Source organism: Zingiber officinale, chromosome 2A (assembly GCF_018446385.1).
Source record: "Zingiber officinale cultivar Zhangliang chromosome 2A, Zo_v1.1, whole genome shotgun sequence".
In the NCBI taxonomy this organism is placed as follows: domain Eukaryota; kingdom Viridiplantae; phylum Streptophyta; class Magnoliopsida; order Zingiberales; family Zingiberaceae; genus Zingiber; species Zingiber officinale.
The window spans coordinates 109,437,167-109,464,073 of record NC_055988.1 but is presented as its reverse complement, the minus strand read 5'-3'; the positions used below and the strand labels follow the sequence as shown (position 1 = coordinate 109,464,073).

General features: G+C 33.8%; 1 protein-coding gene across 2 annotated transcripts in view; it reads left to right on the top strand.

Moving 5' to 3' along the window:
• Positions 1 to 26,907, top strand: part of LOC122041905 (probable thimet oligopeptidase) — a 75,349-nt gene that overhangs the window by 22,813 nt on the left and 25,629 nt on the right. For both annotated transcript variants that reach the window (XM_042601774.1, XM_042601775.1), the window contains 6 exons: positions 9,617 to 9,709; positions 10,123 to 10,203; positions 10,277 to 10,439; positions 10,522 to 10,642; positions 10,714 to 10,786; positions 21,617 to 21,724. In XM_042601774.1, coding sequence (XP_042457708.1) covers positions 9,617 to 9,709; positions 10,123 to 10,203; positions 10,277 to 10,439; positions 10,522 to 10,642; positions 10,714 to 10,786; positions 21,617 to 21,724 — 639 coding nt within the window. The remainder of the gene's footprint in view (positions 1 to 9,616; positions 9,710 to 10,122; positions 10,204 to 10,276; positions 10,440 to 10,521; positions 10,643 to 10,713; positions 10,787 to 21,616; positions 21,725 to 26,907) is intronic.

The following is a 26,907-nucleotide window of genomic DNA, read 5'->3' as shown; positions in this document are numbered from 1 at the left end:
TATTTTTTTGTTTGTTTTTTTATTAGTTTAAAGTCCTAAACCTCTTTAATTTTCGTTTGCTTCAAACCGCTGTCTCTTCGTCTGCCTCTCACTGCCTATGCTTCTTCGATTGCCTCTTCGTGGTAAGTGCTTTCTCTGTTAATTTCTGTTTATCATAATGTTGGGATTTTTCCAATGTCTCCGATATCTCGTGAGTATCCCCTGATGCTTTCGGCGGCTTTGGATGTGTTGCGTTGTCGCGGGACGCTTTCGACACCGCCGGAGGTGTTCGATGACGTTTCTGGTGCCGTGGGATGCTTTAGGCGCCGTCAGAAGCCTCACTGGATGCCTCTGGTGGTGCCAACACTATTGCTGGACGCCTCTGGCGTCGCCAACAGTGTTGCCGGATGCCTCCGGCGGTGCTAGAAGTGTCCCATGTAGCCTTCGGTGCTGCCGGGGCATCGCAAATGTGAGGTACTGTTTGGGTTGTTAAAGGCGCGCCTGAGGCACGCCAGGAGCACAAGGCGCTGAGAAAAGCGCCTTCTATAGCGTGAGGCGGGCATTGTTCGCCAGGCGCGCCTGGGCACGCTTAGGGCGCTTTTGCGCCTCACAGAAGGCGCGATCGAAGCGCATCGCGCGATCCTTCCCGTTCACGATTTCTAACCAAAAAAACATTTCAAACCTAATTTGGGTTGGAATTAGGGCACGGAGAAGAAAAGGGAAGAAGAAAATAACGGAAGGAGAAGAAGAAACCTTGCAGAAGAGTCACGCCATCCAACACTGCCACTGCCACTGCCACTGCCACTGTTGAGTTGCTTCCGTCGCTGCCCAGGTATGCGTTTTTTCCATCTTTTTTTTTTATTTTTCTATTCTTCACTTCATCTTCTTCTTCTCATCTTCTTCTTTTGTAATCTTCTTCGCTTCTTCGCTCCTCTTCTTTTTCTGTTTTTTCTTCTTCTTCGTCTTTTCGTCGTTTTCACTGTTCAATATTTCAAGTTTTCAATGTTTTTTCATCACTTTCGTTTCTTCTCGCTGTTATATTTTCTTCCTCTGTTTTCTTTTTTGTTTTTTCCCTTCCCGTTGACAGCAAAACTGCTGCTGCTGTGATGCTGTCCCGTTCTTTTTTTTTGCTGTTTTTTTTGTTTTTTTTGTTTTCTATTGCTGGGACTGTAAAAAACTGCTGCTGCTGTGAAAACTGTGATGCTGTCCCTGTTTTCTGGTAATTTTAGCCAATTAAAACAATGTGCAAACAATGTGCTTGCTGGTAATGTGATGTGCAAATATTTTTTCTCCCTTTTTGCATAATCAAGCCTATGATGCTGTCCCTGTTTTTCTTTTTATTTTCCTATTTTTCTATTGATGGTTCCAGTGGTACAGTACTTTCTATTATTGTTGATACTAGGTACAGTAGTTTACCATTCCATTAATTCATTAATTTTTTTTTATTTTGTTTTTAATTTTTTAGGTTATTTTCTTGTTCAATTATCATGGAAGGTAATAGTGATACTCCAACATATATATCAAAAGATCCGGCATGAAATTATTTTCAAAGAGTTAATCCGAATAACAAAAATGATTTGATCTGTAACTTTTGTCAAAAAGTTACAAAAGGAGGTATCTATCGAGCAAAACAACATCTTGTTGGAGGGTTTCGAAATACTACAACTTGCAAGAAATGTCCGCCTCATGTACGTGAAGAAATAAAAAATTTATGGAGAAAAAGGCGGAGAAAAGCAATCTTTCTAAACTTGCGACATTAGACTTGGTGATGATATTGATATGGATGATATTGGAGCTAAAGCTGTATCGCCTATAAGTACAAGTTCTAGATCAGTGAATATGCAAAAAAGGCCAAGACAAATAGGTCCAATGGATACGTATTTTGCTTCGAATGTGTAAAACAATGTTGAAAGTAGAAAGGGTAAAGAGAGGCAAATTACAATAAATGAGGCATACAAGAAAGAATTGAGAGAAAAAACTTGTATGGCTATAACTGAGTGGATGTATGATGCGATAATTCCTTTTAATGCCGTTAACTATTCAAGGTTCAAAAGGATGTTGGACTTGGTTAGCCAATATGGTGTAGGTCTAAAAGGACCTAGTTATCAAGAGGTGCGGGTTCCTTTTCTAAAAAAAGCTGTTGATAATGTGACTAATGATTACATCAAGTCGTGTGAAACAGAATGGGCAAAGTATGGTTGTAGTTTGATGGCAGATGGGTGGACAGACAAAAGACAGAGGACATTGATTAATTTTTTAGTGAATTCTCCTAAAGGTTTAGTTTTCATTCGAATCGGTTGATGCTTCTGATTATGCAAAAACTGGAGAGAAAATATTTCAGTTGCTTGATCGATTTGTGGAGCGTGTAGGAGAAGTAAATGTTATTCAAGTTGTAACGGATAGTGCAAGTAACAATGTGCTTGTTGGTAAAACTTTATTTAATTTTTTCTTATCATTATGCTTTTTCTTATATATGTTAAAATTATCTAGTTTTCTAACTTCTTTTATAGGAAAATTATTAGAAGCAAAAAGGCCACACTTGTATTGGACTCCTTGTGTTGCTCACTGCGTCGACTTGATCTTAGAAGATATTGGGAAATTGCCTGATTTTAAAGCAACATTGAAGAAGACAATGAGTGTGAATGCTTACATTTATGTTCGCCCCGGCATGGTAAATATGTTGAGGCAATTCACAAGACAAAAAGAGTTTTATTGGGCGGGTGTCACAAGATTTACTTCTGCTTTTCTCACTCTTGAAAGGATCGTCTAGAGCAAAATTTAAGAAAAATGTTCATTTCAAAGGATTGGACAGAGAGTAAATGGGCAAAAGAAGCGGCGGGGAAGAAGGTAGCTAAAATCATCATGACACTTAGATTTTGGAGCAGTATTGTGCATATTTTAAAGATATATGGCCCTTTAGTTTGTGTTATGAGACTGGTTGATGGGGAAAGAAAACCTGCTATGGGCTATATTTATGAGGCTATGGTTAGGGCAAAAGAAATAATTATGAAGACCTTTAAGGAGAAAGAAGAGAAATACAAAGAAGTATTTGAGATCATTGATAAGAGATGAGAATGCCAACTTCATCGGCCTCTGCATGCTGCAGGACATTATTTGAATCCAAAATATTTTTATTCATACACAGATTCAAATATCTGTGGAGAAGTGGTGAATGGTTTGTTTGAACTATGGAGATATTGGTTTCAAACGTTGCCGAGCAAGATAAAATTACTGCCCAACTCTCTATATATCGAAAGGCAGAAGGGTATTTGGGAGGAATGTGGCAATTAGACATAGAAGAGCATTATCTCCAGCAGAATGGTGGGAATGTTACGGAGCAAATACCCCAGAATTGCAAAAGTTTGCTATTAAAGTGCTTAGCCTCACTTGTAGTGCTTCTGGCTGTGAGCGTAATTGGAGTGTATTTGAGCAGGTATGTAATAAATATAAATGTAATAGTATTAGTATGTTACTTTTATAAGTAGAAAATATTCTTTGTTATTTTATTATACTTATTGTGATTTTTGACATTTTGTAGATTCACAGCAAAAAAAGGAATAGGCTAGCTCAGCAACGCTTAAATGATTTGGTATTTGTGAAATGCAATCATGCCTTAAAGCTTTGGTATGACGCACGTGATAAGATTGACCCCATCTCTTTGACAGATATTGATGATAGTAATGAATGGTTGATGGGTAGAATGGATGGAGAAAGTGATAATGAAAAAGATGAGTTGGTTTTTGAAGGTGATGACTTGACATGGGTAGGGCTGTAAACGAGCCGAGCCGAGCCAGGCCGAGCCGAGCTTTGAGGTGTTCAAGCTTGTTTGATAAGATAACCGAGCCGAGCCGAGCCGAGCTTAAAATGAACCAAGCTTTTGAAATGAGTGTTCAAGCTTGGCTTGGTTTATTTTTTATGAGCTTGAGCTTGTTTGAAGCTTGGCTTGAGCTTGGTTCGTTTAGATGTTATCAAGCTCTCAATTCAAGCTTGGCTTGAGCTTGGTTTGGGCTTGGTTCGAGCTTGGTTTGAGCTTGGTCCGTTTAGATATTATCAAGCTCTCAATTCAAGCTTGTTTGATTGTTTGAAACTTTTAATTGTTTGATTAGTTATTAAGATTGATAATTTAAATTTATTTATTTTATTTTATTATTTATTTAGCATATTGAAAGAGTTTTATTAATAAATATGGTTTGTGAACATTGTTCACGAACGTTGTTCACGAACATTGTTCACGAACGTTGTTCACGAACGTTAACGAGCTGAACACATATGTGTTCAATCTTGTTTGTTTAGCTTAACGAGCTGTTCAAGCTTGTTTATTTAATTAATCTTATGTATATTGAACGAACATAAACAAGCTCTTACCAAGCCGAACACCAAGCTTGTTCACGAACGCTTGGTTCATTTACAGCCCTAGACATGGGATGTCGTTGCTAGGGCTAGTGGAGTTGAAGAGCCTGAATATTGTACTAGAGGAAAAAATATTGCATCCATGACCTCTAGTTCACATGTTAGGCCTAAACAAGTCGAGAAGGGAAATACATCTTCCTCTATGAGACACTCATCTCTAAGACTTAGAGATGAAGAAGAAGAAGAAGAAGAAGAAGAAGAAGAAATTGAATTTGAAGAAGATGAAGATAAAGAAGAAGAAGAAGAATACAATGAGGATGATCTTGAGCTTGATGATTAATTTGACTTATTACGCTTGTTTTGATGAACTTTGTTAGTTTAAATTAGAAAGTTAAAACTTGAAAGTTTGAACTTTTATTAATTTTATCATGGTGTTGTTTTACTTGTTATATTTGATATTGATGTGTGTGGAATATTAATAGTTATCATATTTGACATATTTTATAAGTGTGTCAATAGTTTAGTAGTCATCAACCTCATGTTCAAGAGGCGCGTGCCTCAAGCGCGCCTCACGCCTCGGGCTCTATGAGCCCTTTGTGCCTCGGTGCGCCTCGCGCCTCTAACAACACAGGGTACTATACGTATTTTTTTTAAGGATTTAGTTAAATCAAATAACTCCTAACTTAAATGGGGTATTTTGAATTGATATTTATAAAGTCTAATTAAATTATCCTAATAAAATATATTTAAAATAAAAAATTTGATAAATTTATATAAATCAGATTTAAATATATAAAAAATATATTTAAAATTAAAAAATTAAAATTTTTATTAATTAAAATTTAAATACTTTATGTTACGGTAAAGTACATCTGAAATTTAAAGGAAAGTTCTATAAAATCGCAGTTAGACCTGTTATGTTGTATATAGTTGAATATTGGGTTATGATTCTAACATATGAGCAGAAGATGAGAGTTGCAGAGATAAGGATGTTAAGGTGGATGTATGGACGTACGAGGATGAACAGAATAAAAAATGTGAGCATTAGAGAGAAAGTCGGAGTTGCATCTATTGAGGGAGAACTCCGAAAAACACGTTTAAGATAGTACAAACATGTACTTAGACGACCAATAAATGCTCTAGTTAGGCGATGTGACACTATGACAAACACATGTATCAAACGAGGAAGAGGAAGACAAAAGACTTAGTTAACAATAATAAAACAAGATAAAATTTATTTAAGTATAGATGATGATATAGTATGAGATAAAGATCAATGACGTAAAATGATTCATATGGCCACTCTACCTAGTGGGATAAAGTTGGGTTGTTGTTGTATTAATTCAAATAAATCAGTAAATTAGATTTAAAATTTGAATACATAAAAAATATATTTAAAATTAAAAATCTGATAAATTTAATTAATTAATTTAAAAATATAAAAAATAAATTTTAAATTAAAAAATCTAATAAATTTTATTAATTCATATAAATCAGTAAATCAAATTTAAATATATAAAAAATTTATTTAAAATAAAAAATTCTAATAAATTTGATTAATTTATATAAATTAGTAAATCAAATTTATATATATAAAAAAGTATTTAAAATAAAAAAATTCTAATTAATTTTATTAATTCATATAAATCAGATTTATATTTTATAATTAATTTTGTTTTCTGTTTTCTTTTTTATTGATTGATTATTATTGATTTCAGCTGTCTTGATTCTTAACCATGTCAAATACAACAATTCCATGAACTTGAAAGGATATCGCTTGAAATTTTGCAACATGTTCAGATCGTAAAAATCCAAATATTGTCAGTTGTATTTTCTGGTAAAATAACAAATAGCGAAATTTATTGACACAAGCTACATTTAGTTGGGGGCAATAGAAATGTGAAAGCTTGTCCGAAATATCACGAGCATGTTAAAAATATAATAGTCCTTTTGTCTATTACACTTTTTTCCATAAAGTCCGTGCTTCGCTTTGTGCTTTGAGCCCCAAGATCCTTGAGTGTTTTTTTGCGCCTTGCGCTTTTGACAACTGTAGTCGAGTTAGGTTTTGTCTTTGTTAGTAGTGGATACTACCAAATTGTCATCACATGCGATCTTATAGTATTTTTTGCGTCGACACTATATCAATTTTAATCATCAATTGTAATACTATGTTTCGATCAAAATTTATAATCTGATTCCAAATTGGCATTTTAGTCGTGATTAGAATGAAATGAAGCCGTTTTGAATTGTTTTTGCCATGACAAATTGTGTTAGCCACTTTGACAAGGATCAAGTGGAGGAGAAAGTTGAAGAAGAGGAGGAACAAGAGGAGGAAGAAGTGGTGACTATGATGGAAAAGAAGCAAAAGAGGAGGAAGCTTACTCACTTGAAGGAGGCATCACTAGCATTGGGTGAGTTGCGATGAGGTCATGGAACAAGGGTTAGGCTTGAAACTTTCTTGCAAGTCAAGCTAATGACTATGGAACAAGTGAAGGATGAGCTCACAAATATGGAATGAGGATTAATGCTAGGGTGTCACCAACTCGAGCAAAGGATAAACTCATTATGACAGGATGAAGGATGAGTATGTAACTTGCTCATAGATGAAGGTGAAGCTCATGGCTCGCAGATGAATGTAGAGATTGCAGTTCACTTGTCAACAAACTTGTAGATGAAGGAAGAACTTGCAAGGATGGGCTCATAAAGGATCCACTCATGTTCCGTGGGTTTCAAACCTTCTTGCGTGTGAGTGGAAACAAATAAGTCACGATGGTGACTTAAAGCTTTGATTGAGGGTGCCATGATACCCTTTCTTGAGTTCAGAACTTGGGTATTAATATTTAACATGATTTTTATGTAGATATTACACAGGGGCTCATTAGAAAAGGGTCCAAACTTTATACATGGGTGAGAAGACAACATTAACTCATAATGTCCTTATCAGTATTAATATAGTATAGCTAAAGCTAATCTAACTTAATATAATATAACTTATATTAGTTAATATTGTTTATATTTATTAATTTTCAATATAATATAATTTAAGTTAATATTAATTAAAGATATGTATGGATGCAATGACATAAGTGGAGACTTCAGGCAATTAATCGAAGTGTTTCTTATAAAGATATGTTTACATTAAGAATCAACTTTATGTTCATATATTTTTACATTAATTATGTATGAACTCATTGGACATATATAAGACATTACCATAGTGTAGTCATTATTTTGGTCAATGAGACACATGAAATACTAAATGCTAAACTTAAATCTTTACGGAAAACATTGAAAGTAAAAGGTTTTAGACTTAGTAGAGTAAAAATAAAATATATGAAATTTAAATTTAGTAGTATTAGACGTAGCAAGATAATTGTTAAGATAGGTGATGCTAAATTATTTATAAACGATCACTTTTGCAAAAGGACAGAGGGGTTGATAGAAATGTTTTATAAAAATACAAGCAAGATGGTTGAATTGAAGGGGGGCGTCAAGTGTACTTTGTGATCGCAAGTACCTATTGATGAAAACTTTGAGAGGTGTGTTTAAGATGTTATGAACATGTATTTAGAGGACTAATAAATGTGCTAGTTAGACGATATTTGACAAATACACAATAATCGAGAGGAGACCAAAAAAAATTTGGTTAGTAACGATAAAATATGATAAATTTTATTTAAATATAGATAATGATATAATAAGAGATCGAACCCAATGACGTAAAGAGTATTCATATAACCGACCTCACTTAGTGGGATAAATGTTTAGTTGTTGTTGTATCATGGTTAAATATAGTCAATAATTTAATATGTTAATGTTAATCTGTTTAATTATTATTGATATTTAACTTACATGTTCTATAATATGATAAATTAGTTATTAATTTTAATAACATATTTAATATGCTATTTAAATAACTGTAGTTTCCCTACCCCCAATCAATGCTTGTGATATAAACAATGGCTCATCTTCTTCCTTCTTCTCCTTCTCCTTCTCCTTCTGGCAAGCCCCTATGACTCTCCCTGCACCATAAGATGCCAGTTGCCTGCAAAACCCAACCGGAGGAAAGCTTTCTCCTTTACCTCATTTTCTTCCTCTTTTCTTTTTCTCCTACTTTGTTCCTTTTTGATAGCAATCACATTGATGGTGACTGTGATCATAACAAGAAGCTGATAGATATGTTTCAAATATGCTAACTATTGGTATATAGTTGAGTATAATACGGATTTTATGTTGATATTAACTTTCTATTCACTTTAGAAAGAGAAATGTCTCCTTGCATAATATGGATTCCAAACACTTATGATTTGTATGTGAATTATATATCCTTTTGTCTATTGTACTACGAAAAGATATTCCAATAAGCTTCTTGACAGTGTGATCCATGGACAATCAACAATGGATGATCAAAATAAATAATTGTTTGATAAATTCCATCGTTGTTGTGGGGCCTTCGCTTTCACTACATCAATGTGGATTATCTTGAGGAATAACAATAATGTTTTCTAAACAATTTTAGTTTGTGGTGTAATCATATACACAGATTGCTAAATGTTAACTTTGTGAAAATGACCTATTTTTATGTGAAATATTTCAAGAAGTTATGTAAGGACATCCTGTATCATTGAATGGAGTAGCTATCTCGCACAAATTACCCATACAAGTATACCACCTATTTTAGTGGAAGGGTACACCTATTTCCTCTTTTCTTTGATGAATTCAGTTTGTCAAACTCTTTTAATACTTGTGTCCATGTTGTGTCAACATTGATATAGGAGATACTTGCTGAGTTTGAATAAGAGAGTTGACACCTTGTTTTGTTTCACATGGTGAGTTGCAAGTTAATAATAAGGTTTATAAGTTTAGCTGAGTGTGCTATTATTTATTTTGGACTCAAGGATTTTGTGCCAATAAGCTGATTGTTCACCGCTCTAGATGAGTTCAGCTTGTCATACCCATGTTCATCTTGTGTTGGCACTAGTTTAGGAGGGGTATTTGCTGAGTTTGAATAAGAGAGGTGACATCCAATTTTTATTCCACATGGTGAGTTCTAAGCTAATAATATAGATTTATAGGGTTAGCTGAGGGTTGTGTTATTAATAATTTCGTCTTAAGAATTTTCAGGCAATCGTTGTGTCCTCTAGCTTAGTATTGGAATATTGTAACATTAGCACATGCACTATGGCTTCCTACTAAATTTTCATATGTTAGTTCATCTGCAGTAAGTTATTGGCATGCCTTCTGAACTCTGATTTATTCATATGTATTGTGCTTTTCTGATCATCAGGTTCAGTTACGCCATAAATATGCACGGTTGCTTGGTTTCTCTAACTATGCTGAATTTGCTCTTCAATCTAGAATGGTCAGAACATCTGAAAAGGTTTGCTCTTGATTTAGTAGATATTAGCTGCATTTTAAAAAAAGTTTCTTTTGAATATTTTATCTTGTTGACATGAGAATCGTGGGATTTGCTGTGTGATTCATTGTTCAAGATATGTGAGATGATTATTGTGGTTATAAAATATAGAACTATTGTTTGCAAGCAGTAATGAATAAACCAGTATGGCCATTCTTTTTCTTGTATATGCAGTGGTATAGATGAGGGTGAAAAATACAATGTAATACATCTTTATGAGTTTAGTTCATGGTTGTCAAATGGTTTACAATGTCATGCAGCATTTGTGGAGTTGAAAATGGAATTCAGGATTCAGATTAGGCCATTCATTTTTTTTATACTTCATATGCATAATTAAGCCGTTACTTTCCATTGGTTATATTCTTGATATTTTCCAGGTTTTTCAATTTTTAGAAGATCTCTCAGAAAGTTTAAGTGATCTGGCAATGGAAGAGCTTAATGCACTCAAGGATCTTAAGGTTGGTCCGATCCCATCTGATCATTTTATTTGTTGTTGTTCTATCACAAAGCCATACTTTCTTTGGGAACCAGATAAAAGTTGATGGTGATTCACATTTTGGAATGGAAGATTTACTATACTACATGAGGAGGGCTGAAGAACAACACCTTGATCTTGACTCTGGAGAAGTTAAACAATACTTTCCTGTCAACTTGGTTTTATCTGGCATTTTAAAATTTTTTCAAGATTTGTTCGGTAACTATTATCTCACTCAAAATGAATTTGATGAAGAACTGCTTAGCATGGATCCTTTTTCATCTATGCAAATGGTTTGAAGGTTTGAAATTTCAAGAAATTAAAGATGTTGAGGTTTGGCATGAAACTGTGTGCCTCTTTTCCGTTGCTGATGTCAGCTCTAGTGAGCTTTTGGGTTACTTCTATCTTGACATTTTTTCCAGGTTAGTGTGCTCCACTCAGACTCTTAAATTCTTCAATGGGTCTTTGTGTCTGACAGCCTAAATTTTCTTAGAGAAGGAAAGTATGCTCACACTTGTGTTTTGGCCCTTCAAAATGGTAGTCTGTCTTCTAGTGGTATGCGTCAGGTAAAAGGCTGCGAACTACTGTATTTATATAGAGACGTCCATATTTCTAATACTTCATGTTTAATTTTTGTATTTTCTTGTTATTTTCTTAACTTTGTTTGGCTCAACTTTCTAGATATTGATTTTATATAGTAATTATTAGATAAATATGTTTATTGTGTATAATTTTAAAATAAGTTGTATATTGATTTTATATAAATTTTCAATTATTGAATAACTTAATATTGTTAGAAAAAATAATTAAATATAGTTAAGAAATATTATCTATAATTAGTGTATAAATTAACATAAATGTTATTTTATAGATAATAATTATATAATTAACTATTTATTTAATTAATTATTAATTTAAATAATATATATTTAAAATAATAAAAAAAATCAGAATATCAATTAAACAGTAAAATATTAAAAAAATTATCAACATATAAATATGATTTATTAGATTTTTTTAAGAATTTTTAAATAAAATTTAAAATAGTAATTTAGAATTATCAGAATATAAATAATATATATTTTTTGAATTTTAAATATTTTATTAGGATAATTTAATTAAGAGTTATAAAAGCCTATTCAAAATACTCCACTTAAGTTGAGAAATGATTGAATTAATTAAATCAAAAGCCCTAATTTTCGTTCTTTAACTGTGGCTGCGAGCATTACTCGGTCTTGCGGCGTCGGAGGCCGGAGGCGTCTCGTGACACTTCTTGTGGTGCCGGAGGCCCGGGATGATTCCGGCAGTGTTGGAGGTGCCCTGTGATGCCTCCGGGACCTGTGCTTATGCGAAGAGCACCTTCGGGACACTGTGGGCTTTTGCGTAGGTGCCTCCAAGACACCGTGGGCTTTTGTGAAGGCGCCTCTGGGACGCCTTGGTCCCACGACGCTTCCGGCTACACCGAGGTGTCTTGTGACGACACCACCACACCTCCGCGACGCCTCCGGTCGTTTTTAATGCTCAAATTGAAGTTATACCTGCGGTCGCCACACTTCTGTCTTGCGTAACTCACGCGATGACGCGCATGAGATTGTGGAGTGTTTTGTGCTGGTGCTGCTCCCGCGATGGAATGGTAAAACCCGCCCATTTCATGTGGCACGAAACGAAATTTCAATATATGGTTGTTTGAATCTTGTTTATGAAGTGACTATGTATACAATATTCTTCTTAATCTTTTTATTGCCTCTATATACCACTGCTGTTAAATAATCTGAGTACAAAATGATAGATGATACAATATTGTCATGGTTCAATTATAGGAACATAAAGATGGATTTAGTGGGGGGAATCTAGGCCAAAGGAAGATAGATTTGGCAGGAGAGAATGATAGAAAACTTGGATCACTCGGCATAATCGAATTCAATGATTGGGTGCATGGAAGTAAGAAGCAGCACAAATGCCAGTGGATCACTGAATGTTGGTGGATCACACCAGGCCAAGGAGCTAGCCCTTTACCTGCTCATGTGAGGTACTCTTTACAGACTAAGAATAATGCAGATTAGCTGTACGGTTGTCAAAGATTTGTGTCAAACTCTTGCCCGTAGGCTTACATAAACATTGTTAGTATGATATGCACCTTAGACTTCATGTCACGATTTGTAAGAGCTAGGCTTGCCCTAAAGCTAGCTTCGCTCGCGCATATGAACTGCAATAGTGTCGGAGTGAAATTTAGAGGGAAGCTAACTTAACTAACTAAATGTATACCTTTGAAGAAACTCCACTAGTATTATGCATAAAACTCAACTAATAACCTCCAGGTCAAAAACTCTAGAATATCAAAAATTCTAGAATGTGAGCATAAATATGCAAAGGGGGCATAACAGAGAAGAACATCATATTAAATCACATATTCCATAATATAATTGAAGGAAGAGTAATTAATAAAGATCTTCGTTTTTAGCTAGTTTACGAACATTAAGCTTTATCATCAATGTCTCTTAAATCAACTATTAGACGAATTCATCATTTCTCATATTTTTCTCTTTTATTCATTTCTATTTTCTCTTTTATTCTCGTACAAGGTTTCCTGATTTAGTTTATCAAGGAATTCACATATAAATATATTATAGGACACAACCCATAATCTGCCTAATAAAAGATGCATTGCATATAGGAATGAATGCCATGCAATCTATCCAAAATGAAATGCATCATAAAGATATATGAATATATTGAACGATCTGCAATCTAGCTGATAGAAATGTATCATATATAGGGTTGTTCAGTAAGGTATATCAAAATTTTCATATTAAATTGTATACTGTACTGGAAATTTTGGTATAAGGAAAATATATATTCATACTGTACCTAACATTCAGTATATCTAAATTTCGGTATACCGGATTTTTGGTATGGTAAATTTCATGCTGTTCATACCAATAATTTCGGTACAGTATCAATACGATACTGTCTATAGCAAAATTATAAAAGAAAAACATTTGTATTTTGCCCAATTGCCTACTAATTAGAGCATAAATCATCTCGATAAAGGAAAGTAGAAACAACAAAACAATAAAGAGATGTATTAAAGATGAATGCAATAGGGTTAAGTAAATGATGGAGAAATAAAAAAGCTATGGTTAAGATATTTTCATTAACTTTTTAATGACGGTTTAGGTGACCAACTTAATATAGGTAATTTAAGTAGGTCAAATGAGTATAGAATTTATATTTTTATATATTCCTATAGAGGTATGAAAGTGGCTAGGGAAACAAGTTATTTAATTACTTACAAAATTATTTAATATGATATTGAAAATGAAAAAAATACTTGATCAATAGAGGGTAAGTGTTCTAGTTCCCTTATATAAGAACTAGGGAGACGTATAAAATTGTGCAAACTATAGGAATATTAAACTAATGTGCCATATAATGAAACTTTGGGAAAAAATAATAGAAAAAAGATTAAGGAGACCATGATAACTGAAAATCAATTTGGGTTCATGTCTGGAAGGTCGACAATAGAAGTTATACATCTACTCAGACAACTAATTGAAAAGTATTGGAGCAAAAACCAAATCTACACATGGTATTCATTGATTTAGATAAAACTTATGATAGAGTTCCAAGAGAAATTATATGGAGACTTCTAGAAAAGAGAGGTGTTAGCGTAACATAAATTGAACTAATTAAGGATATGTATGAGGATGTAACGACTAGAGTGAAGACTTTAGGCGGATTAACTGAAACATTTCCAATAAAGATAGGGTTATATCAATGATCAACTCTAAGTCCCTATCTTTTTATACTAATCATGGGCAAACTCACTAGACACGTTCAAGACAAAGTATCGTGGTGCATGTTGTTTGTCGATATTGTTTTGGTAGATAAGACACATGAAGGAGTAAATGCTAAATTAGAATTTTGATATATTGAATTTAAGTTTAGCAATATTAGATGTAATGAGATAATTGTTACAATAGGAGATGACGAGTTGTTTAGAACTAAGAGCTTTAAGTATTTAGGATCATTTTTGCAAAACAATGGAGGGATTGAGAGATGTCTTACATAGAATACAAGCAGGATAGTTGAATGAAAAAATGCTTCAGGTGTTTTATGTGATCATAAAATATTTCAAAACTTAAAGGGAAGTTCTACAAACCAATAGTTAGATTTGTTATATGATACTGAATGTTGGGCTATGATTTGAACACATGAGCAGAAGATGAGAGTTACAGAGATGAGGATGTTAAAGTGGATGTGTGGACATACAAGGATTGATAGAATAAGAAATGAGAGCATTAGAGAGAAAGTCACAGTTGCATCTATTGAGGCAAAACTCCAAGAGACGTTTAAGATGTTACAGACATGTACTTAGACAATCAATAAATGCTCCACTTAAGCGATGTGAAACTATGACAAATACGTACATTAAACGAGGAAGAGGAAAAGAAAATCCAAAAAAGACTTGGTTAACAACAATAAAATAAGATAAAATTTATTTAAGTATATATATGATGAAATAGTAGGGGATAGAGCCCAATGACATAGAAGGATTCATTTATCCGATCCCACCTAGTGGGATACGATTTGGTTGTTGTTGTATGGAGAATAGCAATCTTCTTCAAAAACAGTAGAAGCATATCACTCTAAACCCTAAACCCTATAAAAATTTGATCAAAGAAACAACATTTTCTTATCACTCCACTAGAGAGACCAAGACATGCTCGAGAAGTTTAGTTTGCTATCTTGAGGAAAATTACATTGACGAAGCCACATGCAATACCTTCCTGTTCATAATACCAAGACATCAACAAACAAATAGCAAACAAACAATAAGATTTGAAAAAACACAACCAATCACCAACAACAACTAAAGTATTGATTACAAAAGGAAGTGCTTTATAATTTGCATTAGGTCAGATCAAACCGCCTTTTAAAAGGATAATCCTGACATCCAGCTAGCAAGATAAATATAGTCTTACAAGTCAAGTAAGACCAAAGTTGAGGCAGAAGTGGAATAAATATTGCTGGCACGATCTTGAGTGACATTTGCAGCAATAGAAAGAAGCATTATAATTCAGGTTAGATCAATAATGATAAATATTATTAAATTTAAACTTAATTAAATAAAAAAACTCTTTACTCTTTTCAATTTCCTTCTATAATTCAAGGTTTGGATCTTTCCAAAAACTGAATTCCTCTGCTCTTAGCCAATCACTAGTGCACACCAATGTCTCTACCATTTTAGGACTCAAACTGCTCCTAAAAGGATTCACAACCCTTTTGGCCCAGCTAATAGCGGACTCACTAGCAATGGTTAGTACGGAATTGCAAAAATATCCTTGACAATAATTAAAAGGATTGAATACCTAGTTTCTCTTACTCACCACCACTCTAAAAGATTGATTAAATCGTTTTTCAATCTCATTAGCTAGGTACTTATCCACTTCATTGGATATCTCTTAAAGTTGTTTTTCTTCATTTTGTGGTTCCACATCATCAGACAATTCATCACAAAAACCACCACCACTAGTACTACCGTCTACACCATCACACTTTATTTGCATTCTTTTGACTCTCAACATTCAATATATCATTTATTCCCTTGTACTCTGTCCCCGATGTTACCGAGTTTTGTTTAACCTTATCAATGAACTCTTGGATCCTTGTAGGAGTACCTCCAAATTTTCTGACGTCGACTTTAATCATCTGAAGTTTGTTCCTTGGTTCCAAAATATTACCAATAAATATCAAAGGGTTCATATTATCCCAATTCCCCCAATACTTGTCAAATTTTTACTTTATTGCACATGTTACCTTTTGAAGAGCTGGACTTGAATCATCAATTCTCTTTTTCTCAATCTCAATTTGTAGTGCAATCATTGATTGATAAATCAATAGGGATGCATGCATCTTAATTTTTCTTTTTTTTTTTTTTTTCAAAAAGTGTACAAAAGCCTTTGCATTCTCCCAATCATCAGCAATTGGAGGCCCCGCCCTTTAGGCCATCCTTTCCAACACCCTTCTATACTGTAATGCAACTTCAAGCATTTTATAAGTTGCATTCCACTTTGTTTTGACATTCATAGGTATATTGTTGATGACTAAAAAACTTGGCTAGCATGACAAACTCGCTAAATTTATTCAACCTTGATGGGGAAGAATGAATAAAAACAACGGGATTCCTTATAGCTATAATTGAAATATTAAGCTCCTTTCTTAACAATTAAATTCATTATATGACACGCACACCTAAAGTGCAAGTATTTCCCTTCCTACAATAATGAATTTCCACTTTTCATTCTTGTTTTCAAGTTATCAATTGCAGTGTCATTAGAGGAAGCATTGTTGACTACAATTGAAAAAACTTTTTCTATCCCCCACTCTCTGAGACAAACCTCAACCATCTTGCCAATTTCTTCCCAGCATGACTAGTAATTTTTGTGAAGTTAATTATTCTTTTATGTTACTTCCAATAACTATCCAAAAAATGAGCTGTCACTACCATGTAATTTATGTTTTGAATAGATGTCCAAATATTAGTTGTGATACCTACCCTTTGGTCGCCAATCACACTTTGTATCTTTAGTTTTCTCAACTAAGAATATATCATAAACTATATTTGCAACTTTATTTCAATTAGGAATTTTGAATCGTGGTTGTAATTCATGCAATAACTCTACAAACCCCTTCCCTTTGACAATCCTAAAAGACACTTCATCGACAACCACATACCTTGTCAATTTCAATTCACATCTTTTCTGATTATAAGTATGAGGAATCAAAGCATTTCCTTGCCCCATGGTTTCATTCGTCAATGTAGTTTGACTTAATCATTCCCACTCTTTGTAGAGCGGACTTGACTTACACCTCTTTACCAAGTGTTTTTTTAACCCCACTAGTACTTCCATAAACTGTTGGGATCTCAACTTTGCAATATTTGCATATCCTTATTTGTTGTTCGCTCCCATCACATAACTTCCTTTCCTCCTTTTTACTCCCAAAATATACTCTTGGACTATTTAGGATAGGAGGCTTTGATTTCAAAGATTTTGTTATTCGTTTTCGACCTCCTGTCTTTCAGATTTTGTTGCATTTGATGTTTGGGATGAACTTGGCAGTGTATTAGATTCCATCCTGGAAAAAAAAACAAACACTTTACTAGATAGATTATCTAGAAACAAACAAGTGAACCAAAGGTTTGGAATTTATTAGGAGTGAGCAATCAGTTTCAAATTAATCAAGTTTTGTCACGAAAGCACCAAAAAAAAAAAGAAGCAGAAATTGAGCAGTGTATACGAAATTGTTAAGAATACATTATGCAACTTGTTTTTTGTATACGAAATTCATTGGCAATGAAGCACAATAACAAGCTAATGAAAAACTAACCTAGTCAATTCCTCAAATTTAATCTAACTTTCCGTCGGCTAGCTGATGAAATTCATTAGTAATGAAGTACGATAACAAGCCGATGAAAAAACAAAATGGCTGTATTGTATAGCAAATGAAAATTCACTAATAAATGTGCTTATGAAGAAATATTTAATCTAAATCCATAAGAACCTAATCAAGAAAATCACATACACACTCATACATAGACATAATATATTCACGGATTGGGGGTAAAAGGTAATGATTCATAAGATTCACTGAAGTAGAGAATTTGTGATCCGAAATAAAGTCCTTGGTCAGCAGATTTACACATAACGAGTAAATACAATGCTAAATCCAAAAAAGAGTGGAAAAAGTTGGAAAAACAAAGGTTGATCGGAGAAATCAAACCTTCGGCTTTCTTGCTGAAATCCGTGAATAGACTTGGTGGAGACGATGAATATTTCAACAAATACTTCAAGTAAATCGAGGAGTGTATACAAGTTCAGGTTAGGGTAAAAATAAAGAGTAGTTACGATGAAGATTACTTTCGGTTAGGCCGGTTGGTTTAATTGTTTAAAGGCTAAAGTCTAATACAAGACTTTTAGACCCTAATTAGAGAAATAGGTAATTTATAAGATAATTTGTTTGGTATTTTGGTATATATTGAAATTAAAAAAATATTAAATCGCATACAGACATTGATACCGAAAAGTTCGGTACGGTATTATACTGCACTGAAATTTTTGATATACTGTTAATATCAGCATGTTTGGTATATGTCAATATAATATGTGTGGTATACCAAAATTTTCAGTATTTTTCCCCCTCCTAATTATATATACAAGGTGAACAAACAACAATCCACCTAATATGAAATACATCATATAACTATATATAGTGTGAATGACCCACAATTCACACAGAGATGCACCTCACTAAAGAAAAGGGTGAACGATCTGCAATCCACCTAGTGAGATAAATATCTCATATAAAATGGTTGAAGCCTACACGTGCAAAAAGATCCAAGGATCCCTTTTAAGCTTAGAGCCAACGCTTTACATAATTTATTTTATTATTTATTTTGGTGTAATAAGTCATGCAACTCCTCTAGAACACAGAGACAAAGCTTTATAACATAGTGTTATATTTTTTTTTATCTCATCAATTTAATATCCGAAATAATATAGCCCTTTTTAGAACGCGGAGCCGAAGCTCTACTGAACAACAATTGCATTTATTATCCCATTAATTTAGTATGAATAATCACACAACTCTTTCAGAGCGCGGAGCAGAAACTCTATGGTATTCACTTTATTAGTTAGCATAATTAAGTATGTAATTTACTTTGTCATCTTTCTCAAAAGAGAACAAACAAAATAGGTATGCAACTATGTATGTAAAAGGTCAAACAATGTGGAAAGAAGCTGTCAAACAATAAGAGGAGAGATAAGATCACAAATAATTAAATTATGCACAAGGTAAATGTAGCAAAACAAACAAGAAAACCCATCTCGAATAAAGAAATCCCGTCGCATGTGATTTACTCTAAACACCTAGAGGGTTCATAGCCACTAGAAACAGAGGATGTGAGTGAGAATAAATAACAATTAAGCCTCTATACTAAGACTTAATTTTCACAACAAGCCAACTTACCTTCCAAATCATATCATACCTGTTCCAAGCCACATCCTCAGGAATCATAAGTCTCAACCTTATAACATCAAGCGCAACCTTGTAACCTGAAGCATTCAGGGCTAAAAGAGGACTTTAAGAAATGGCTATAGTTGCTGCCCTAAAATTAAGATCTATTAGGAAACTCCTCAAACGCAATTCAATTGGATCTATCACTACTGTGGAAACCTCAAGGATCCAATACACAATGAACTACATGATAATGGTCAGAAATCTTACCACGAAGAGGTGAATAAGTTATACAAAGCTAGGTGGGGAGGCTGCAATGATGCTGGTAGTGGGTGACGGAAGTGCAATCAGTGACGATCTAGCATGATTGTCGCTGCTTCCAGAAAGGACATTGGCTGATTCCAGCATGGCAGTTGTTGCTTTTTGCATCACGATGGCAGTCTTAGTGATCTAGGCAAGCCATGGAGAACACGGTAGCATACGATTGCCCCTGAAGATGATGGCAGTGACAGGTGGCTGCTGAGCAAGGTCACTTGAGAGGGAGGGAGAGGAATTGAGAGGTGGTTGTGGAATCGGTGATAGGCGGCAATGAGGTGAAGGAGACAAAAAAAAAATATCCAGAAATCCAGTGTGAAAGAAGTGGGGAGGAAAAAAAAGGGTTTTAATTGTTAATTTGCAATTTAGTTCATAAAATTTTAAGATTTACAATTAGGTCTCTGAAAAATAGTTACTATAACACTTCACGTGCAATTTTCTGATCAGTTAAAGTTCTTACTAAGCTCTCCAATTTGGTGCTTGTCTGCACCATAAACTATGGTCCGGATTTATCCGATAGGTGAATAGGAGGGAAGGCCATCTACCTCCAGGGTTAGTTGGGCAAAGTCTGGACACCTGGATCATCAAAAAAAAAAAAACAAATATACCAATAATGGAACTCCAATTGGAGATTAACTATGAACATCCAATCTAATCCTATAGGCTACTAGATAGTAGGTTCTCCAAATAGTCAGTCAATTATGGAACTCTAAGAAATTCTAACTTCTAAAATGCATGCTCATCTAGCCACTTATATTATTTGATAATTTGTAATTTAGAAGTTAGACAAGAACTAATAATTTGATTGGTCTTGTTCTAAGGTTTAAAAAGCATACAGAGATCATATCCAATTAGATTACTACATAGTTCTTATGTAACATTTAGATGTGTGTGTATTAAATATGATTACAAAAATAAGTTTTGCTTGTAAATGTACTATACTATTTATGTAATTTTAATGCATTCCATAACCTTGAGTGCATCACTTAGCTGCTAATCAAGCCTTCAATCCGTTTACAATACTACTAGGTAACTCATAACCTATTACGTAATTATCCAAAAATTTGTGTTTTCTTTGTTGCAATGTGAAAGTTGATGTCTTTTATTGTTGTGTCTTTTCAATTATCACTCCATTCTCTGGTTACTTCATTACTTATAAATTTGTTTCATTGATTAATACATTTTTGTTAGATATATATTAGTCATTTTTATTTTTAATATCAATCTATTTATGTTATTTTAATGTCAACTGCCTAAGCTCCCACCTCATCTAGGCCCTATGCAGTGGGTCAATCACCCTAATGCCTGAAATTGTCCTATAAAACCTGTGCTAGAGCACCTTTGAAATAGTTGCTAGGGATAGAGTGTGATGCCAAAGAATGAATGAGGTAGAATGGCTAGTTGATAATGCAACATAAGAAATTAGAAAAGTAGCATCGATTGTGAGTACTATTCTGGAGAGCAATAGAAAGATCTATTCTGGGGAGGTGCTGGGTGACTAGAGGACTCTCATGATTATTTATTGTAGGTTCTAGTGTTGGTGGCCTTGTGGGATGTGAGAGAAGCTGATTGAATGGACAAAGGTGTAGGGACTCAAAACACCTTAGTGGGTAGCTTAGTGAGTAGATGAAGAATCTGAAAAGAAGGTTGTGGACTTAAAGAAGGTGACATTTTGAAGCAAATAGATGTAACTCAGGAGAAGATTAGCTGCAATACATCTTCTGCAACTGAAAGGAGCTAAGGAAGATTAGCTGCAATATTGGTAAACTAACTTGGTCTAGGCTAACCAATTTAAGATTAAATTAATATATGTGGGCATATGCTATAAAGCAAAGCCACTACATATGCATAGACTGCTTCTAAAACAGTGGCTTATTTCTTGATGATGTCTTTGTTTATGTAAGTTATGCCTATAAAATTATGGCATGTTGCACTAATGATAGTCGCAAAATGTCATAGATATTTCTCTGCATTCTTATATTGCACGGTTCGTTTTCCAGCTAAATTTTCCTTCCAGACAGCTTTATGCCATAGAATATTAAATTTATGTCTTGTGTTTGCAGATTCCAGTTGCCCTATTAATTTCTCAGTGTCTAAAACAAACTGATGATAATCCTGTGCTACTGCGATTCTCAGAAGTTGTCACTCTATTCCATGAGTTTACCCATGTGGTATGTTGATTCTTCACTACTTTCATGTAATCTGTCTTATTTCTTGCTTGCTTACAGTTATACTTCAAAAGAAATGGCTGCTGCTAATAAATCTTAAGCTCCAGTTTCAAGTTGTGTATCATGTATTTTGCCAACAGCTTTTGTACTTCCACACTTATGTTGAAGGAAGTTGCTACCCACAATCTAAAGTAGATTGGCCCACACTAGCACTTCCACGTAATAACTCTACCAAAGGCGATCCTATTCCAGGAATAGCTTCGGGTACGCCCGTCACAATTTTGACTGCCCAATAACCAATTTGATCCCGAGGTAAGGAATAACCAGTTACACCAAAAGATGCGGTCAATACAGCCAAAACCACACCTGTAACCCAAGTTAATTCGCGGGGTTTTTTAAATCCACCTGTAAGGTACACACGAAATACGTGTGCAGGTTGTTGCATTTTTCCCCCCCCCCCCCCCCCTCAAGTATTGAAATCTTTCAAATAGGAGGCCTATTCTTCGTTCTACCAATATTAAAATATATAAAGTGAGAGTTAACATATGTACTGACCCTTTTCCTGATTGTCCCATTTCATCATTGTAGCAATAATTGCACACTATAGGCTGTATCAGGTCCTTTGTTTCTTTTGCATAAGTTTTAATAAGGCAGCTGTTTATCCTGTGCTACATCTTTCTCAGCAGTTATTCCTATTGCTCACGCTACCCGATTGTTAATCCTGCCTAATTTGCATGCAAAAATCTATTATATATATTAAGAGAATCTGAATTGAGAGCTATTTTAAGGTCACTCTCCCGTCGGGAGAATTGCATGCAAAATGTAAGCACTGCAATCAAGGTTTAAAATTTCGACCCGTGCCGAAGTTTCGGTCTTGGACCGGAATGATACGGTTTCCGTATCGTGTCGTGCCGGTATGGTTTTGGTATTTTTTTAAATATAAAATATATTAATTAAAAAACAAAATATTTAACATAAATATTTAAAAAATAAACAATATAAAAAATGATCTTTAAAAAAGGAAAAGATATGAAAATAGATAATAAATAAATAAAAATTTTATTATAATTTTTAAATTAAAATAAATGAAATATAAAATTAATTAGATAATTTTATTAGGGTAATAGGGTTTAATAAAGTCTCTTTAGATTATCTCCATCACAGTTAGGAATTGATTAAAATAATTAACCTATGTTTAATTAAAAAAAAAAATTTGAAATCCGACACCACTCGCGAGCTCGCGCTACTTCGGCGCTGCCGTGGGTTTCGCGACCCCTCAGCCATGGTCTCGAGGATCGCGTGACTCCTCTGGTGCGACCGCAGTGGTCGTGTGACTCCCTTTGTAGCGACCGTAGGGTCGCACGACGTCTCGCGATGGCAATAGAAGAGTATGCAGCCTCTGCGCTATTGTTGCGGGGTTGAGCGACCCCTCCACTGCGACGGTAGGGTCGCGCAATACATCGCAACTGTCGTGGGTTTGGTGTCGAGGTCGTGTCGGTGCCGGTCGCCAGGTGGAACGAGATGTTTCTCTCGTTTCGACCGTCTCGGCACGAAACTTTAAACCATGACCGCAATGCTTCCTACAAATTCCAAGCCAATGACGGCTATGGGTCGTTGAAACGACATATAGAGATGAAACACCTGACGGAATATGGAATTTATCGTTCTCAAGTATAATTATCTAAATTAATTTATCGTTCTCAAGTATAATTATCTAAATTTTCCACTAGTAGATGTACTAATTCTGTTTTTTTTTTTAATTTTGATAATAAATTAAGAGAACTATTTACTAGATTTGTTTTCTAAGAACATCTTTCATTTAGTTTTAGATCTAATTGCACTTTTGAAGTTTTTTGTAAAAAATTTCTTAATCCATCTGCTAAATGTGTTCTTAGAACTATACTTACTCGTACAATTAAATAATTAGTAAAACAAGAGCGAAAAATTTAATTGAAGGATTTAGTAAATTAAATAATAAAGTTTTTTTATGTTATGATATTTGGAGTGATAATTGGAAAACACATTCGTATATGGGTGCGACTTACTATTGGATCGATAACTTATAGAATATCCAAAAAAAATTGTTAGCATATAGAGTTTTGATGAATCACAGTGTTCACAATATCTCACAATTTTTATGTTTAATTTAAAAAGAATATGGATTAACTCAAAATATTTTCAATATCATTTGATAATGCTAGTTCTAATGCCACTAGTATTGAAGAACTAAAATTTATATGTCAATCTATTATTGGTGTTTTTTTTACATATTCGTTGTGTGTCCCATGTTTTAAATATTTGTTTTCAAGATGGATTAAGAATTTTAGAAAAGCATATTAAATCAATTATAAGTTATAACTGTTATTTCTTATTTATGGTTGCATCCCTCTATAATGAAACAGGGTAAATTTTGTAAAAATAATGTAATGAGACCTAAAAAATTTCCACGTGATGTTCCAACATGTTGGAATTCAACATATCAATTGTTATAAGATTCATTTCAATATAAAGAATTATTATGTTCATTTTTTTGCACAAAATATAATAATATCGATATATATTTATTTTCACAACAATGGAATATTTGTAGTAGTACCTGTGAAATTTTAAAAATATTTAATGATGTAACTGAACAATTTTTTAGTTTTTATTATCCTATCTCTCATTTAGCTTTAGGAATTTTTTGTAGTGTAGTATTAGTTTAAAATGGAAATAGTTCGAATTTTTATGTTCTTGTGTATTAACAATGAAAACAAAATGGAAAAAATATTTTTTTCATATTTCTAAAATTTATTTAGTGGCATTTGCTTTAGACCCTAGATATAAATTAGATGTTTGATAAGAAATGTTAAATTTGTATTATGATGCTTTAAATCCTTTTAAAGATTCTTCTCCTCCTAATCCTAATAATATTGTATATAATATTAGAAATTATTTATATGATATTTATAAAGGATAGTATCGAATACGGAATACAAACAGTAATTTAAAATTTATAAAAGCTCAAATTTTATTAAAAGAACACACAAAACGTCCATGAGGATTCTCAAATTCTTGCGAAAGAATTATTTTACGATTTCTTTTGATTTTAGTAAAGCAGATAAACGAAGCAGATTTCGATGTCCTAAAGTGGTGGCCATAGAAGGCTCAAAGCCTTCATGTCCTCTCCATGATCATCAAAGAAATTTTAGCTTGTCCCGTATCAATAGTTAATGTTTAGTGTCGGCGGTAACATATTGGATAAACAATAATCGATTTTGTCTCCTAACTCGTTGGAAACCCAAGCATTACTCGACAATTGGCCCATAGCCGATCTTTCAGATGACAAAGTAAAAAATTTGATACCGCAGGAATAAATACTACGGGAACAAGAAATGTAAGTGAATAACAATACCATTTCATAAGATAAAAGGGTAAAAAAGTAAGAACTATGTGGATTCCCTTTGACCCTAAGGGGATGTGTATGCAATTTAAATAAGTACAAACCCTCTTTTTTTTAAAATGAATTTACAATTTATTTATTTTTTTAATATAATAATCTTGAATTGTGGTGAAATGTGACAAATCGTGAAGCGTAACCGTCTTAGACGGTTAATATTAAGGGTCGATCCCTAGGAACCGTCGAACCTGCTGTTTCGAACCGGTGGTTTCGATCCGGCGGTTCCGAATCGTGGTCGGGTCTACATGTGCCCTTACAGAAATATAATTGTACAAAATTAAACCCACTGTCAACTAAAGTAATATACCTTTCGTGTTCCTCCTCCATCTTGCTTGTAATAGCTTGCTCACTCTTTCTCACTGTAGCTTCAGAACTATCTACCTCGGTTGCTCAAAGATTTTTTTACCTTTCTTTCTTTTATCCACGTTTTTGTTCTCTCTTTCACTCTTTGTTTTTTCTACTCACTATATTAATTTGGAATTTGGCTGATTTAGACAAATATTGTTTGATTCCATTTGCAGGCCTTCAATTTTCTTTTTTACCAAATTGAAAGAGTTTTATTTTATTTTTCTCTTGTTCTCTTGTTCTCTTCATGCGTCCAAAATCTTGATATCTCAAATCCTGACTCCAATATTTCCAATGATGGTACTAAAGATGTGTTGGAATATTGATGGAGGGAGGGTGAATAAATGATGCTTTTTTCTCGTTCAATTCTTGTAAATAACACTACTCAAATAGAAGGTTAAATTGCAAGCCCACTTCTGTGATCAATAAAAGTGATAATGTGCACCGGAAATATATAAAGTAATTAAGCATAAAATAACAACAAAGATGTAATGCGGTTGATAGCCCTCACTCTTGAGCAAGCACCCAAGACCTTTCTCACTTTTCGCGATCTACCTTTGTTGTCCTGAGTTTACTCTCATTGTTACTAGAGATCTTCTAGCAAATGGTTACTGTTCAATGCAAAATGATTACTTTTAAATCCCCTCCATATGCAATCATATGCTTTCAAGATGTTAAGAAATAACTACAATTTGTAAAATTATCTTTCTCGCCTTGTAGATTAAGATCTAATACTAGATGAAAAGCATCTTACCTGAGTTTCAAATCTAAGCATGAAACTTTGTATTCTCTCCCAAAGCCTTTTGATGTTCCTTTTAGCAATTGAGAGTGTTTAAGGATGATTACAAGTATTTTCATGTAAGTATTAGATCCAGAAAAGAGCCTCTAATTTTTTAAAGCATGCCTCAATGACTAAATCTAAGCACGTGTTGACCAAAAACTCATAAATCTCGTCTAACATTCGAAATATGACATTAATGTTTAATTTTTTTTGACACTTACAAGATTAGTTGACATACTTTTGTCATTGCTCCAGATTGCCTAATTCCAATTGATTGGATCAATGTTCCAGTTGACCAAACCAAGTCGACTGAACTAATCTCCTAGTTGATTGGCATTCTAGTTCAAGCTGGCAACCACTGTAGCTAGTTTACAAGCCCCATAAACTTCCCCATGTTTGGGATCTAGTCATTAACAAAAGTATATGTTCTATGGTGCTAAATTCTTTCAATCCAATCAATTTATTACCCCAAAACAAATACAAGGTTCAATCTTTCTTCAATTTTGATGATCATTCACAAGTTCAAAGTTTCTCATGGCTTTGCTCTCGATCCATAAAGTTCATCATCTAAGTTTGATCACTTTAATCTCCAAGTCATATGATATCCTATACACCGATCAA